This window comes from Amaranthus tricolor, chromosome 6 (assembly GCF_026212465.1).
Source record: "Amaranthus tricolor cultivar Red isolate AtriRed21 chromosome 6, ASM2621246v1, whole genome shotgun sequence".
NCBI lineage: Eukaryota > Viridiplantae > Streptophyta > Magnoliopsida > Caryophyllales > Amaranthaceae > Amaranthus > Amaranthus tricolor.
The window spans coordinates 22,988,234-23,002,326 of NC_080052.1; the positions used below are offsets into that span (position 1 = coordinate 22,988,234).

The 14,093-nt window shown below is 33.0% G+C and overlaps 2 protein-coding genes across 6 annotated transcripts; both read left to right on the forward strand.

The window, feature by feature from the left end:
• The first annotated feature begins 1,862 nt into the window (after positions 1-1,862).
• LOC130815687 (phosphoribosylaminoimidazole carboxylase, chloroplastic-like) lies at positions 1,863-3,881 on the forward strand. The gene is made up of 4 exons (XM_057682174.1): positions 1,863-1,940; positions 2,036-2,174; positions 3,060-3,115; positions 3,729-3,881. The coding sequence occupies exons 1-4, from the start codon at positions 1,872-1,874 to the stop codon at positions 3,879-3,881; spliced, it is 417 nt and encodes a 138-aa protein (XP_057538157.1). The 5' UTR covers positions 1,863-1,871.
• Positions 3,882-5,054: 1,173 nt separating this feature from the next.
• On the forward strand, positions 5,055-11,605 carry LOC130814998 (phosphoribosylaminoimidazole carboxylase, chloroplastic). 5 transcript variants are annotated; one of them, XM_057681316.1, is made up of 12 exons: positions 5,055-6,023; positions 6,744-6,817; positions 7,333-7,480; positions 7,579-7,752; positions 7,956-8,043; positions 8,148-8,252; positions 8,440-8,543; positions 8,632-8,749; positions 8,829-8,923; positions 10,110-10,216; positions 10,802-10,913; positions 11,293-11,605. In XM_057681316.1, exons 4-11 carry the CDS (start codon positions 7,705-7,707, stop codon positions 10,893-10,895), a joined length of 759 nt encoding a protein of 252 aa, XP_057537299.1. In that variant the 5' UTR covers positions 5,055-6,023; positions 6,744-6,817; positions 7,333-7,480; positions 7,579-7,704; the 3' UTR covers positions 10,896-10,913; positions 11,293-11,605. The 5 variants fall into 5 exon arrangements, with proteins under 5 accessions (XP_057537299.1, XP_057537300.1, XP_057537301.1 ...); XM_057681317.1 differs by having other exon boundaries at positions 5,055-5,345; XM_057681318.1 differs by having other exon boundaries at positions 5,055-5,292.
• Positions 11,606-14,093: the final 2,488 nt, after the last annotated feature.

Consider the following 14,093-nt stretch of genomic DNA (forward strand, 5'->3'; position numbering starts at 1 on the left):
TAACAGTAAAAGACGCCATTATTACTCTTGTAAAGCTTCGACTCAACTTCCTAATTCATCCACCAAGTAATTTTTTTTCATTCTTTTTTTTAATTATTAATCCTTATTCTTATTGATTTTATGGTTTTTTCTTTTTTTTTCTTCCGTTTTCTATTTAACTTTTCATTTGGGACAAATTCCTATTGGTTTTTCGTTAATTTTTATTGCTGCCTTCTTATCTGCTATTTTTTTTATCATGCATCATTCACCAGGTTAAAATCGTTCTTATGATTTTTAGGGGGGGGTTTTTGGATTTATTTTGCTTGGTTAGGTTAATTATTTCAATAGTTTCTCACCAAAGAATAGGGTTTCTTGTCACTTTGTTTTGTTTCTCCAGGAATGAGGAAGAGAAATTACCTGTTCATGTTCTTGGTGTATCTGAAAAGATTGTTGGTGTTTTGGGAGGTGGGCAGCTTGGCCGTATGTTATGTCAAGCTGCATCAGAAATGGCAATTAAAGTTGCTATTTTAGATCCTTCGGAGAACTGCCCTGCTAGTTCTTTATCACATTATCATATGGTTGGGAGTTTTGATGATAGTGCCACTGTTGAGGAATTTGCAAAGAGGTTGGTTTTATCTTTTAGTGTTCTTATCGCACTCCCCCTCTTTATGCAGTTTACTTTCCATCTTTAATGGCCTATATGTCTTTTTTATGGTTAGATGTGATGTTTTGACTGTGGAGATTGAGCATGTTGATGCTGCTACACTTGATAAGCTTGAACGGCAAGGAGTTGAATGCCAACCCAAAGCTTCTACTATTAGGATAATTCATGTATTGTATTTTATGTTTAGTGTATGCTTATTCTATTGTGTTAATTAGATTTTGGATTATTGAAGTTCAAATTGGCATTTGTTTATTCGATTTTTTTCAACTGGAACTACAAATTCTGGGTTTTATGAGAGCTACACTGAATAATCATTAGGGGTTAGCAAAAGACAGACAGTAATTAGATTTAATGACAACAATGGTAAGAATAACAATAAAGAAAAACAAATGATAGCTATGGGAACTGAGATCAACTTAACGCATTAGAATTCACATCAGTCTATGGAAGTTTTTTGTTTTTATTTCCTAAAATGATGTCAAATAGCTATTGTTATTCCTTAATGAATCAGTCAAACCTTAGTCATATTTGAATCGGTCTCCTAGATTTTCAGATTAGTGGCGTTCGCTATACTTAGAGAGGGTTCCAATAATGATTAACAAGCTGCTAGCTCAATATATTTCAAGCTCATCATTACAGAAAACCATATACATCTTAGAGAACATCAAAACAACTTAGAATCTGTCAATTCAGATGATAATTAACTTAGTTTTATAGCAATTAGTCAATCAAAAATAAACTCAATTAATTATTTTTATCTCTTACTGCTTTATTGTCATTTCTGAAGGTGTTAAGTAATAAAACGATCCTTGTTGTCTTCCAGCTAGTTTAATATGGCTTCAGTTACTAATAACTTTCATTAATATTTATGTTGGTTTCTTTTGTTGGCACCAATACTCCATTTTTTTTTTAGTAATTACTAAAAATAGTTTTACATTAAAATAGACTAGTCCCTAGCTATTATCTTTTCTTCCAGTGAGAAGTATAGATGTTGATTCAAAGGTGTGAGATGCGGCTGCTTTGTTTTGAAGCATAATGCTTAGTTGTAAGGATTAAAGTGTTTCACTATGTTGGCGAAGGTTTGTGGTTGTGGACTATGTGAAGAATTAAGACATGTCGATTATAAAAGGATGTAGAGCACTATCACAGGGGCACTTTCTGGTTCATTTTTAAGTTCTAAATTAGAAGTGAGATTTTTGGTAGTAACTATTTATCTATATTGTGCATAATGCAGGATAAATATCTCCAGAAGTTGCACTTTTCCAAAAGTGGGATCCCTTTGCCCGAGTTTAGGGAGGTATGCATTATTTCTTGATGGATCAGTCATTCTACATTTCTGGAAGCCCCTTTTGTTGTTTCCTTCCAGATCATGTTGAAATATATCCATTTCAGATACATAATTTTGAAAGTGCTAAGAGGGCTGGAGAGTTGTATGGTTATCCATTGATGATCAAAAGCAAAAGGCTTGCCTATGATGGGCGTGGCAATGCTGTTGCTAAGTCTGACGAAGATATTCCTTCAGCAGTCACTGGTATGGTTCAGTATCTAGCTCTGGACCGTTGAATTTCTACCTGACTCTATGGTTGTTTATGAAGAGTCGTCATTAAAGAGTTGAAGCACTGATCGATAACATTCAGAATGCGTTTGGTAGTTTAGTGATGTTCTGTGTGTCACTATTCTGATTGTTTGATTTCTCTTTTTAAGTTTTACTCCTGTTGTTATTCACATAGTAATGGAATAAAGCCTTGAATAGATCTTAAGATGTGTACTTTAGATATCAGATGCTTGAATCCAATTAGACTCCAATTGTGTAATTGTGTTTGCTCACATTGGTTCCCATCTTTTATGGCAACTTAAAAAAAAAAGAAAAATGTAATTCCTGGAAAGCTTACTATGTCAAATTGGAAAAATTTTGTATATCGGGTTGAACTTTGGTAATTAACATTTTCAGGCTCAACTTAACAAACTACATATATTGGGCCAAACTTTGAGGTCACTTTTTTCTTATCGGAATAGGTTAAAATTTTCAAACTAATAAATTATAACTTAAAATTAAAAAAAATCTAAATCTAAATTTTATTAAAAATAAATTAAAAAGCTTTTCCCACCCAAACCCCCACCTATCCCTCTCTTTTCTGTCAGCCACCCAAACCCCTTTCCTTGCCCACAACAACAAATGTTTCTATAAGCTCCCTTACCAGCATGGTGAGTACCACACAAGGAATACAAGGGATACAAGAAACTGCATGGCTAATTCCCCATGCTTAAGCAAAGGTTTAATGATCAAGTTTCTTGGAGAAGACATTTGTTGATTAGCCCATGTTTCTCGTCTGTCTCGGTCTCTCTCTGATACTTTCTTGATACTTACCTGTTTGACTCGTTTCTATAATATTAACATGTTTGCCATATTTTGTAGCTCTTGGGGGATATGAGCGAGGTTTATATGTTGAGAAATGGGATCCATTTGTAAAGGTTAGTATCAAATATTTCTAGTAATAATGGAATTTTACTTTTTTATTTTGTTTCAATTTTCAAAGCTCACTTTTCATCCAATGTATAGTGGGCGTATTATTATCTATCATTTATATTTATTGCTTGAACTTGTCTAAACCTTGTAATGAATCCAAAACTCTTGTGAATTGTGTTCTTCTCTCCATAGAAGTAAATGAATAATATGTTAGTGTTGCTGTAGACGTCGTGGATGCTTGTGTACTAAAATTAGGTGGAGGACCTTTTAGGACACCCTTGAGGGAATGCACACATTGGGTCCTTGCAAAAGGTTTAGTTAAGAATTAAGATATGTTAGATTCCAACAAGTATACAAATGGAAACTACATGCTCCCCTCGTAATACCTTCGAAATCGTCCACATTAATGATACAATCTCTTCTTCCAGACGGAGATTATATCATATAGTTAATATTATACTTGGACTAAGTGTGATGTTGAGATGAAAAAAAAACTCAAAATATATGATCAGCCTTATTTTAGTTGCTCAATTTTGGAAACAACTTAAGGTTGTACTTTCACTGGAGGTCATAAAATTGATAACAAAAGTTTTGTGCCTCTTTTTATATGATGTTCAGCTACATTCATCTGAGACAGACCTAGTCCTTATTGTCTATCAGAACTGTAAGTTCAAATTTGAAATCGATGACCACAGTTTCCCTTGTTTCCAAGCCGAGGATCGTGGTGTTCAGTTTTTCTGGAAATTTAAATTATTCTGTGAGATGTTTTAGCAGCACAAAACCTTTGTATTTTTACTTTCTAGTTTCAACTCTTGTAAAGAAGTTACAAAAGAAGAGTTATAGAGCTACTAGAATACTGTGGTATTCTTTGTTTTTCCCATTTGCTCTGATCTACCTGTAAGATAGAAGATACATCTTATTGTTGAATGCAACAAATCCGAAGCTTTCTCATTTCTGATGGATGAAAGAATCCCCCAAATAAAGCTAGTACTCTTTCTGGTGGCAATCTCAGTGAGCAGGTGATACCAAAATAAACACAGTTGTTTTTGGAAAATTATCTGCCATCCAACCTTCTTAAGCTGATGTTTATCAGAAGGTATGTTACACTTAGTTAGAACTAACCTTAAAAAGCTTCTTTTTATCAGCTTTACTGGCTTTTTGTTAATTTCACACGATGCCCAGATCTTCTTAGATTGAATCCCTGGAACAATTAAATTAGTTTTTTTCTTAGTCAAGGGATTTTCTGGATACCTTTTAGGTTTGGCATTTCATGAAAGTATATACATCTTACTCTGGAACTGCCTGAATTAAATTCTCACAAGGATGCTTTTCTAGGTTTGATTTTAAACGACAGTCTCTTTGGTTCATTTAATGTTGTTCATTGAACCTGCCAAGATATTTTAGCTAGCGTTTACATATACGTCAAGGAATGTCCTGTGCATCTACAAAATTGCTAGTTTGAGTCAAGGATTTCTACTCAGACATTAATAATGCTAGCATATAATATCTGTTTTTCGCCTCAATATCAAGCGATATTGAGCTCGTATCAACTAACTTGTGATTTGAGTACAACAACACATCTCACATCAAAAGTAAGCCAAACCTTATTTCACAATGTTAGATTCAATTCAATAACACATTTCTGCAAAGCAAGTTTTATTCCCAATTTCCATGCAACTCCCACCTAGTTGGTGTTAGGGTTGTTTAAAAAAACTGACCCGTCGACCCGCCAACCCCCATCTTAAATGATGGGTCATTTTTTAAAAAAACTATAAGTTACGGGTTGGGTAACTGACCCACCTTAACCGGGTTGGGTCATGAGCTGTAAACTATTTTGAGATGGGTAACTGTTGACCCGTTAGTATAAAGGCAAATTTTTTTAGGGTTATAACCCTACTGACCCAGTTGTATTATATGCCAAATTGCTAAGTTGCCACTTGCAAACCAAATTTACACGTTTCTCATTTCTTCAGTTCTTCAAAATCTCATCTCCTTCTTCTTTCATTCTCCTTTGTCCTTCGTTACTTTTTCATCTCTTCATTTCGTTTCTCTTTCTTTCAATTTTCAATCTCATCTCAGTCTTATTCCTCACTTTCACTTCTGAATTGTTGTCCTTGGATATAATACTTCTTTTTCTTTTTCTGATTCTTTTTCTTAATTTAGATTGTTGTTCCAATTAAGAGTAATTGCATTGTTTTTCTTCTTATTTTTTGATATTTTTCTTGTTTGGTCTAGGTTGTTCTTTCAAACCTTATTTTTTGAACAATTTTGTTGTTTTTTCGATTTTCAATCTCATCATTTTTTTTGCTATTTTTATTGTTCTTGTTCTTTGATCTCTGTGTTTTTTTTATTTCGTTTATTTTGGCTTCATTTTTCTTTCAATTTGTTAGTTTGATTGTTCTTTTCTAGACTTCTAATTGATTTAGCTTCCTTTTTTTTTTGTTTTTTGGGTCTTGATTTTTTTGGGATTTTTTAATTCTTATTTCGGTTTTTTATTTTTTTGGTGTGTGACTGTGTTTGTGTGTGCAACACTGCTACCGGCCTATTACCCTACTTGTCGGTGGTTTTGTTCTTGTTCAGTATTGCATGTGAAAATTAATTGCCAATAAATTATGTCAAAAATTCTATACCAATTCAGCAAATTCAGTCTTAAAAAGGCCAATAAATTCTGCCAAAAAATGACAAAAATGAAACCGGGTACCCGGTGTCTCGACTCGATTTATCCGCGTACCCGATATCCGTTTATAAGGATAAATTGGGCTCGGACACAGATAGGTACCCCACTAACCGGGTACCTGCTTTCTGGTTACCCAGTTTTAAACACCCTTAGTTGGCATTGGGGATTGAGTGTACGCAAGTTGCAATCGGTTGTGCAACAACAAGCCGCATTGCATATTGCCCCAAGTCTTAAAGGTTTTCAAATTTATCCAACTTGTATTTCCAGCATTTTATAGCTGTAAAAAAATTGGGTTTTAGGTTGCTTCAAGGAATATGTTATGGTTTTGGTTTGGCAACACGACAACCACTCAACTCCGTTACTGAATCACCGTGTGTTGGTTACCACAATTGAAACCATTATTGCATTTTTTTCACTATAAAGCATTCTTACCCTTGTAATAACATAAGTTTTCATCTTCTGCACCTTCTCATAAATAAAACACTCATGATTTATTAAAAAAAATTTTATATCCAAAGATAGGTTACTACAAAAATTATTTCCACCATCGTGTGGATATGTTTTAATACCTCTAAAGATCAGTTCCATCAATTTTTTGTAGACTCATGCTCATAGTAGTATGTATTCAGTCTAGTTCGAGATTAATTTGTATGAAAATGAGATTTAAATTTTTTTCTGCACTCTTTGAACCCGAATTTGTCAAAAGCACCTTATGCTTCCATTTATCACCATATATAAAATATAGGTATACCCAAAATTGAATTTACAATTTACATGTCATGTCTCATGAAGTCTAAGACTTTTATATAGTTTTACCCAAAAAAGAAAAAGTTGATCAATGTCTATTCCTGTTTTAACTGCCTTGTATTTAGCATTTTCTTATGTGCTAAATTCTAATATATCTAATGCTGGATAAGATGTTATAATTCAGAGGCTTTTTTTTCTTTTTTGTTCAGGAGTTAGCTGTCATTGTTGCCAGAGGAAGAGAAAATTCTATCTTGTGTTATCCTGTTGTTGAAACTATACACAAGTATGTATTCGCTGCTGAGTTGGTTGGAATACTGCTTAACATTATATAAGTGCATTGTTTGTAATTTGTGCATACAACTTCATTTACTATTTGGATTGAAAGAATTAGAAGGAAAGAAAAAGGTGAGATTTGGAGGGATACAATTTCCTTTATTTGGATGACAAATTTGGGGGGAGAGATTTGAAAAGAAGGGATATGAAGGGATTAGTTCCCTAATTTTTTTGATGAGTTCAAATCTCTCTAAAAGCGGAAAGATTTGGAAGGAAATTTGTTTTTCTCTTCCCTTCCCGTCCTTTCTCTCTCAAACAAATAAGGGGAGCTTTTCTTATCATTCCCTCCTCTTTTGTTCCCTTCCCCTTTCCTTCTTTTCTTGTCTTTCCTAATTTTTTTTTATCCAAACGTAGTGTTACCTTCTCTTTTCCCATAAAAGTGCAGAATTATCATATACATATATTGGAATTTAGAATTATATATCTATATGCACACATACTAAATAGCAGTTGTTTTTATGGTAGGGAAAACATATGTCACATAGTTAAGGCTCCAGCTGTGGTACCATGGAAAGTAAGAGAACTGGCCACTGAAGTAGCACATAAAGCAGTGAGTTCGTTGGAAGGAGCTGGCGTCTTTGCAGTGGAGTTGTTTTTGACAGAAACTGGAGAGGTTATATTTTTCATTGACCTTATTTCTGTTTTAGAAGACTATTCTTTTAAATTTATAAATGCTCTTTCCTAAATTCATTATGTCTGTTGTCACATCAGATTCTGCTAAATGAAGTAGCTCCTAGACCTCATAATAGTGGTCATCATACTATTGAATCGTGTTACACATCACAGTATGAGCAACACTTGAGAGCTGTTATTGGTCTTCCTCTCGGTGATCCATCAATGAAGGCACCAGCTGCTATCATGTATAATATATCAGGTGAAGATGAGGTGATTATATTCTTCCCTACTTATGTATCTCATTGCTTTAGGAAACAAATGACTTCTTTAAGGTTGCAAGATGTGATATATGTTCCAAGGGTTTTGAAATTTTCTGATAAAGGAAAATTAACTTGCTTTTGTTTCTTTTGACTAATAATCAACAAATGTTTTTTCATGAAACAATATGCTCCGTTTGTCGTTCATCCTTGTAGGGGGAACCAGGTTTCTTTCTCGCTCATGAACTTATTAGACGGGCTCTTACTGTGCCAGGAGCATCTGTTCATTGGTATGACAAGTCAGGTTTGTGAGTGAAACTCATTTCGGATTCCTTGCAACTATTCTTTGATGGACAGGCTGATTACGTTTCATATTTCATAATGTTAATATGTAAACTATCATTTCAGAAATGAAAAGACAACGCAAGATGGGTCACATCACTATCGTTGGCTCTTCTATGGGCATCGTAGATAGACATTTAAAATGCATGCTAAAAGAAGACAAGCCCGAAGGTTAGTCAACTTGTTATTTTTCGTCAGAGTTTTGAAAGTACGATGATTAAATGATTAGAAATTTAGAATATTGTAGGCTGGGGTTTGGGGGACAAACAATTTAAATGCTACACTGCATGAATTCTTTGACGACCGTTTTATCTATCATCTTTGTCAAGTGTGAAGATCCATACTATGTCATTTATAGGTGCGGTCTCGCCCAAAGTTGGAATTATAATGGGATCGGATTCAGATCTTCCCGTCATGAAGGATGCTTCGCGAATCTTAAATATGTTTGGAGTTGAACATGAGGTAGGATTTTCTTTAATTTTTAGGCATTATATATACTATCAACGATGATGAGCCATTACATAATAGAGTACATTACATAACACTGCAGGTGAGAGTTGTTTCTGCACATAGAACCCCGGAAATGATGTTTTCGTATGCTGGGTCTGCTTTGGAAAGAGGTATCCAAGTAATCATTGCTGGTGCTGGTGGCGCTGCACATTTGCCAGGTTAGAAGCCAAAAACTTATTCTTCCTTTTGACTTCAAGGACATGTCGACAATCTAAATTATCAAATTTATGTGTTTAGGAATGGTTGCGGCACTTACGCCTGTGCCTGTGATTGGTGTCCCAGTACGTGGTTCCTCATTAGATGGACTTGATTCCCTCTTATCAATTGTCCAGGTATTATTTACAGGTTTCAAATTTCAAATTCTGTATTCATTTATTTCCTTTCCGTGCTGGTTTTCAGGCATGCCACTTTGCATTCTTCTATTCACTCAATTTGCCGCATTTTCCATTTTAGTCGGTCTCAAATTTCCAATCAATTTCCATATGATCCACCACTTTTACTCTCTATATTTTGTCCCTTATATCTAAATATCTCACAATTTTAATGGGGCTATTGGGCTGGGATAGAGTAGCAATCATTAGAATTGAAAAGTTTAAAATTACCCATCTGTGCTGCTTACAGAAAATACAGAAAATATCATCTGGTTTTATGGGACATTGTTCTATCATTTGGGTTTGGTTAGAGCTGTTGGGCTGTTTGACCAGCTAGAAGTATTGGCTGATTTGCTTGCCGTTTAAGCCAGTGTTATGGAGATGTTTGGTACTCCCCTGTCCTGTAAAGTGATATTTTGAGAGAGCTAAAAAAATATAGGGACAATATGAAGAATCATTGATATAATTATTTACTCTTCAACTTTTATATTTAGAAAACTTACATATAAAAGAACTTTAATTAGGATTATAAATATGGAAAAAGTTGCACTCTTTGACAATGAAAGTAAATTTAATTGTTAGATGTTGGTTGTTTGATCATTGGTTGTTGGTTGTTGGTTGTTGGTTAGAAAAAAAGTGGGTAAAAAGCCGAAAGTCAATGAACAAAGTTATCTCTAGTAGGTTTTGGCTTCCGAATTTCCAGCTGGCTTAATAGCATTTACCAAATACTTTCTTTTGCTGTTTGACCAACTAAAAGCCAAAAAACCATTTACTAAACAAACCCTTTTATGCATTTACTTGTAATTTAATACTCCCTCCAATTCTTTTTCGTTGTCTTATTTCCTTATTTGGGCAGTTCACCTCTATTATTTCATTTCCACTTTAAGACATACTTCACATTTATAGGTAGTCCCCTTATTTTTATGATATTAAAAATACCCGATATTGCACATGAGTTTTACTATTTTAGGTGGGCTTCTCAATTTTTTAATATTTTAAAATACCTAATATTGCACATGGGTCTATTATTTTAGGTGATCCTCTCATTTTCTTAATATTTGTGCCCAAATCAAATGGGACAACTAAATTGAATTGGAAGGAGTATTTTAGCTTTGTTGAAAAAAACTTGTTTACTTTATCAATGCAGATGCCTAGAGGGGTTCCTGTTGCAACTGTTGCAATAAACAATGCCACAAATGCTGGGCTCCTGGCAGTGAGGATGCTTGGGGTCGCTGATTCTGATTTAAAGTCTAGGTTCTTACAGCTTTTCCATTCTTGATAGAGTGCTTATATGTCTAAAAAGTAAAAGTCTGACTTGGTTCACCCTATTTTAGCATGGATCAACCTAATAATAATGAGTATTTCTTCATGATTATACTTTATTTTACTTTTCAAATAAAAATATTTACTATCTTAATACTCCCTCCTATTCTGCTTATGTGTCCCATTTCCTTTTATGGTTAAGTCACCTTAATTGTCCCATTTCTATTTTTGGTATGGGTTTTTAACTTTTATGCCCTTAATTGCTTTATCCTATTTTCAATTATACCCTCCATTACCCATACTAATTTTCCTCCATTGCGTTAAAAACCCATAATACCACTCTCTTTTCTACTCTTAGGGTCCTACTTTTGACTCTCCTTAAAATCCATAAAAAGTCAAATGGGACTCTCAAGGTGAATAGAGGGAGTATCTTTTAAGGTTGATCCACACCAAAATAGTGTGGAGTAATTTCATACAAGACTTTCTCGTCTAAAAAAAGCAGACAACCAAACTGAAATCCTTTCATTTCTTTGTCATCTTATTTAATTTAGTAGTGCTTACTCTCTCTTTTTGCAGGATGGCCCAGTATCTTGAAGGTGCCAGAGATGATGTTCTTGTGAAGGCTGACAGGCTACAAAAGGATGGATGGGAAGCTTATTTGAACAATTGAAAAACATTATGTCTAAAGGTAATTGAATTACGATAAGAAATTACAATGTTGTGGTGGAGGAACATGGAGTGAAAGATGTGCATGTTTTTGGGAGAGGAGCGGATTAGGACTAGGATGTGTTTTGAAACAAATTCTGAGCTTTCTAAAATAGCGAATATGAACGTGACACTGATCATTTTTGTTGAGAAAACTTGAGGAATTTCCAAATGCAAGAGAAAATAAAGAGATGTTAGATTGCATTTTCACACATGTTGGAAAATAACTCATTTAATCCCACATCGAAGAATTATAGAGAGGTTGACCAACATGTATATACTTGATAGACTACTCTTGTTAATACCAGTTGGTGTTATGATGAAATATAATCCTATATGCAATCACCTCTCCTCTTATGCAGGTCTTATTGCGTACCAACCCGATAACAAATTTATCAATATTGGATGATCTCATTTTCCAGTGACAGCCCCGTCAAATACTGTTCAGGATTCAGGAATGTACATTTATACAATGGTCAATTGATGAATCCGTGCCCCATGGTGTGTCGATGGATTAAGATTCCTTATCAAGCAAAGTAAAAGTGCTTTTGAACTTCAGATTTGAGAATGTAAAACATGATATTAAGTGGAAATGTAAAATGTGATAAAAAAAAAAACCATTTTTCAATTAAAATTTCAATTTATTATTAGAATAAAGTGATTTTTTTATGAAAATTTACAGTACATATTATTAGTACTATCATCGTTTTGTGCCAACGAAAAAGCTAGTTGGGTAATACTCTCTTTGGCTAACCAATTTTGCCTCTCACCAAATTTCCGTCCTTTTATCCCCTTTTATAAATTGGATAATAAATAGAAATACCTATTTAATTCTTTTAAAAAATAACCTTTTATACCAAATACAAAAAATTGTCTACCCCTCGATCTCTATACATTTGTCAATAAAACCATTTTTCTCGGCCCCATTTAATTTAAAACATCATCAATGTTCTCACCACTTTTAAAAATTCTAAATTATATATTTTGTCCTATCCACATAATTTAATTCTTTGTCCCATTCTATATTTTGAGTTTTAAGCGGAGAGAGTATTTTTTTGGTAAAGAATTAATTGTGAATTACAACTTTTAAAGCCTCGATGTTTTTTTTTTTTTTTTTTTTTTTTTTTTTTTTTTTTTTTTGCGAATTAAAGCCTCAAAGCGAAAATGTACACCATTCAAGCTAAGTGACCGTCAACCAACCCAAATGACCTTTGACCGGCCTAAATAATCGTTGACCATCACTAATCACCTTTGAATTTCTTAATTAACAATTATACCCTTGTGTTTGAGCACTTTAACATCGTTTTACCCATCATAACGATATTTTTTCAAAAAAGAACGTTGCAATCAACCTTATGGGGTAACTCTTTCGAAAATCCAGTCAAAACAAGTACTCAGTCTTCTATTTTTCAGCACATAGACTGAAAAAGATATTCAACATCATTTTTACCCATTATAACTATATTTTTTCATAAAATGGACGTCGCGATTATCCTTATGGGATAACTTTTAAAAAATTTTGTCAAAACAAGTACTCCCTTCGTTTCTAAATGTTCTTCTCATTTACTTTTTGCATAATTTTCAAAGTAAATTTTGAGCCTTAATATATCTAAATACGCATCATAAAAAATTATAAAAAATAGGAGTATATGATAAAAAAGTATGCATTAAGACGAATCTAACGAGATCTCACATGGATATAATCATTTATATATGTCTTAAAAAAATCTTAATCATATTTCTCACTCCAGAATAGAATATTCTAAACGGGAAGAACATTAGGATACTAAGGGAGTACTTATTTGCCTATTTTCCGTCACGTAGACCGAAAAAGATATTCAATGTCGTTTTTACCCATCATAACAATATTTCTTAAAAAAAACTAACGTCGCGATTATCCTTATAGGATAACTCTTTGACTCGCAAATGACTTGTTCGTGAGCATGTTAATTGTCTTATTTCCCACCAAATATTCGAGCTCCTCTCACTCCTTCACCCTTTTTCTTCTCTTCTTACACTGTTCATAATTTCAAACCAAAAAATTAAAGCTTAAATTGACTGCAAAAAAGGACATTAATTGAGAATCAAACCAAAAAATGACGTCAACTAAAAGCAATTTTTAGTTGGTATCTTTTAAAAAAGGAAAATTTTTTATTAGGTATTTTGTAATTGAAATTTTTATAATAAGGTACTTTTTGAAATTTTATTAGGTAAATTTTAGTAATTTTTCCTAAAATCTTTGATGAACTTTTGGTTAGAGGTATTTATGGCTCTCGAGATGTAATAAGAACTTTATTTTCTCTTTTTTAAGTTTTATGCGTTGTTTTTAGTTCGTTTCAAGTTATGCTCGTTTCAAGTTAACGGTTGAGTTTAGTAGTTTGGTAACTTCTGTATTTAGTTGGTCTTATTTAGTCAAACAATCTTATATATGATGCCACCCAAATCTTGCTTTATATATCTAAAAATAAATTATACTTTATTTTTAAGAAAAAAGTGAATATGATTAATAATTGCAGAGAGAATGAATTATATTAATAAAATTAAAGGAGAGTTAAAATTTATAAATGAGAAAAAACGTAATAAACTATTATCTAAAAATAAAAATAACGTAAATAAGTAGGATGGAGGAAGTATATATGCATCTAATTTAAATTTTTTGATTGTTTTTTCTTATAAATTTGTACAAATTAAAATTTCTAGAAATATTTTTTTTTGTGAGAATTACTCCCAGAAGCATAACTTAAAATATGTAATTTCTTTTAATTTTATAAGATATTTTGCCCCTAAGCAATTCCTTTCTAATTCTTTGTACTCTGAATTCCAAAATAAGAGTAGTAAGGGTTTGATGTGCGCAAGTGGGTCAAAAGGAAAATGGATTTTAGATTGTGATGTCAGTGTGCCAGTGACACGTTTTATGATAATTGGAATTTTTTAACATCACATACATCTAAAAAGATTATTATTTAAATATTTAATGGAGAGTGTGGGAGTGTTAAAGGAAGTGGAACTATTGACATTGCCCTAACGTTCGTTTAAATAATTGTCTTTTTGTTTCCAACCTCTCTCACAAATTAGTGTTTATTAGTCAATTGACTAAAAAATTTGATTGTATCGTTCTCTTGACGTCTGATAGTTATATTGTGCAGAATGCTTAAATTGGAAA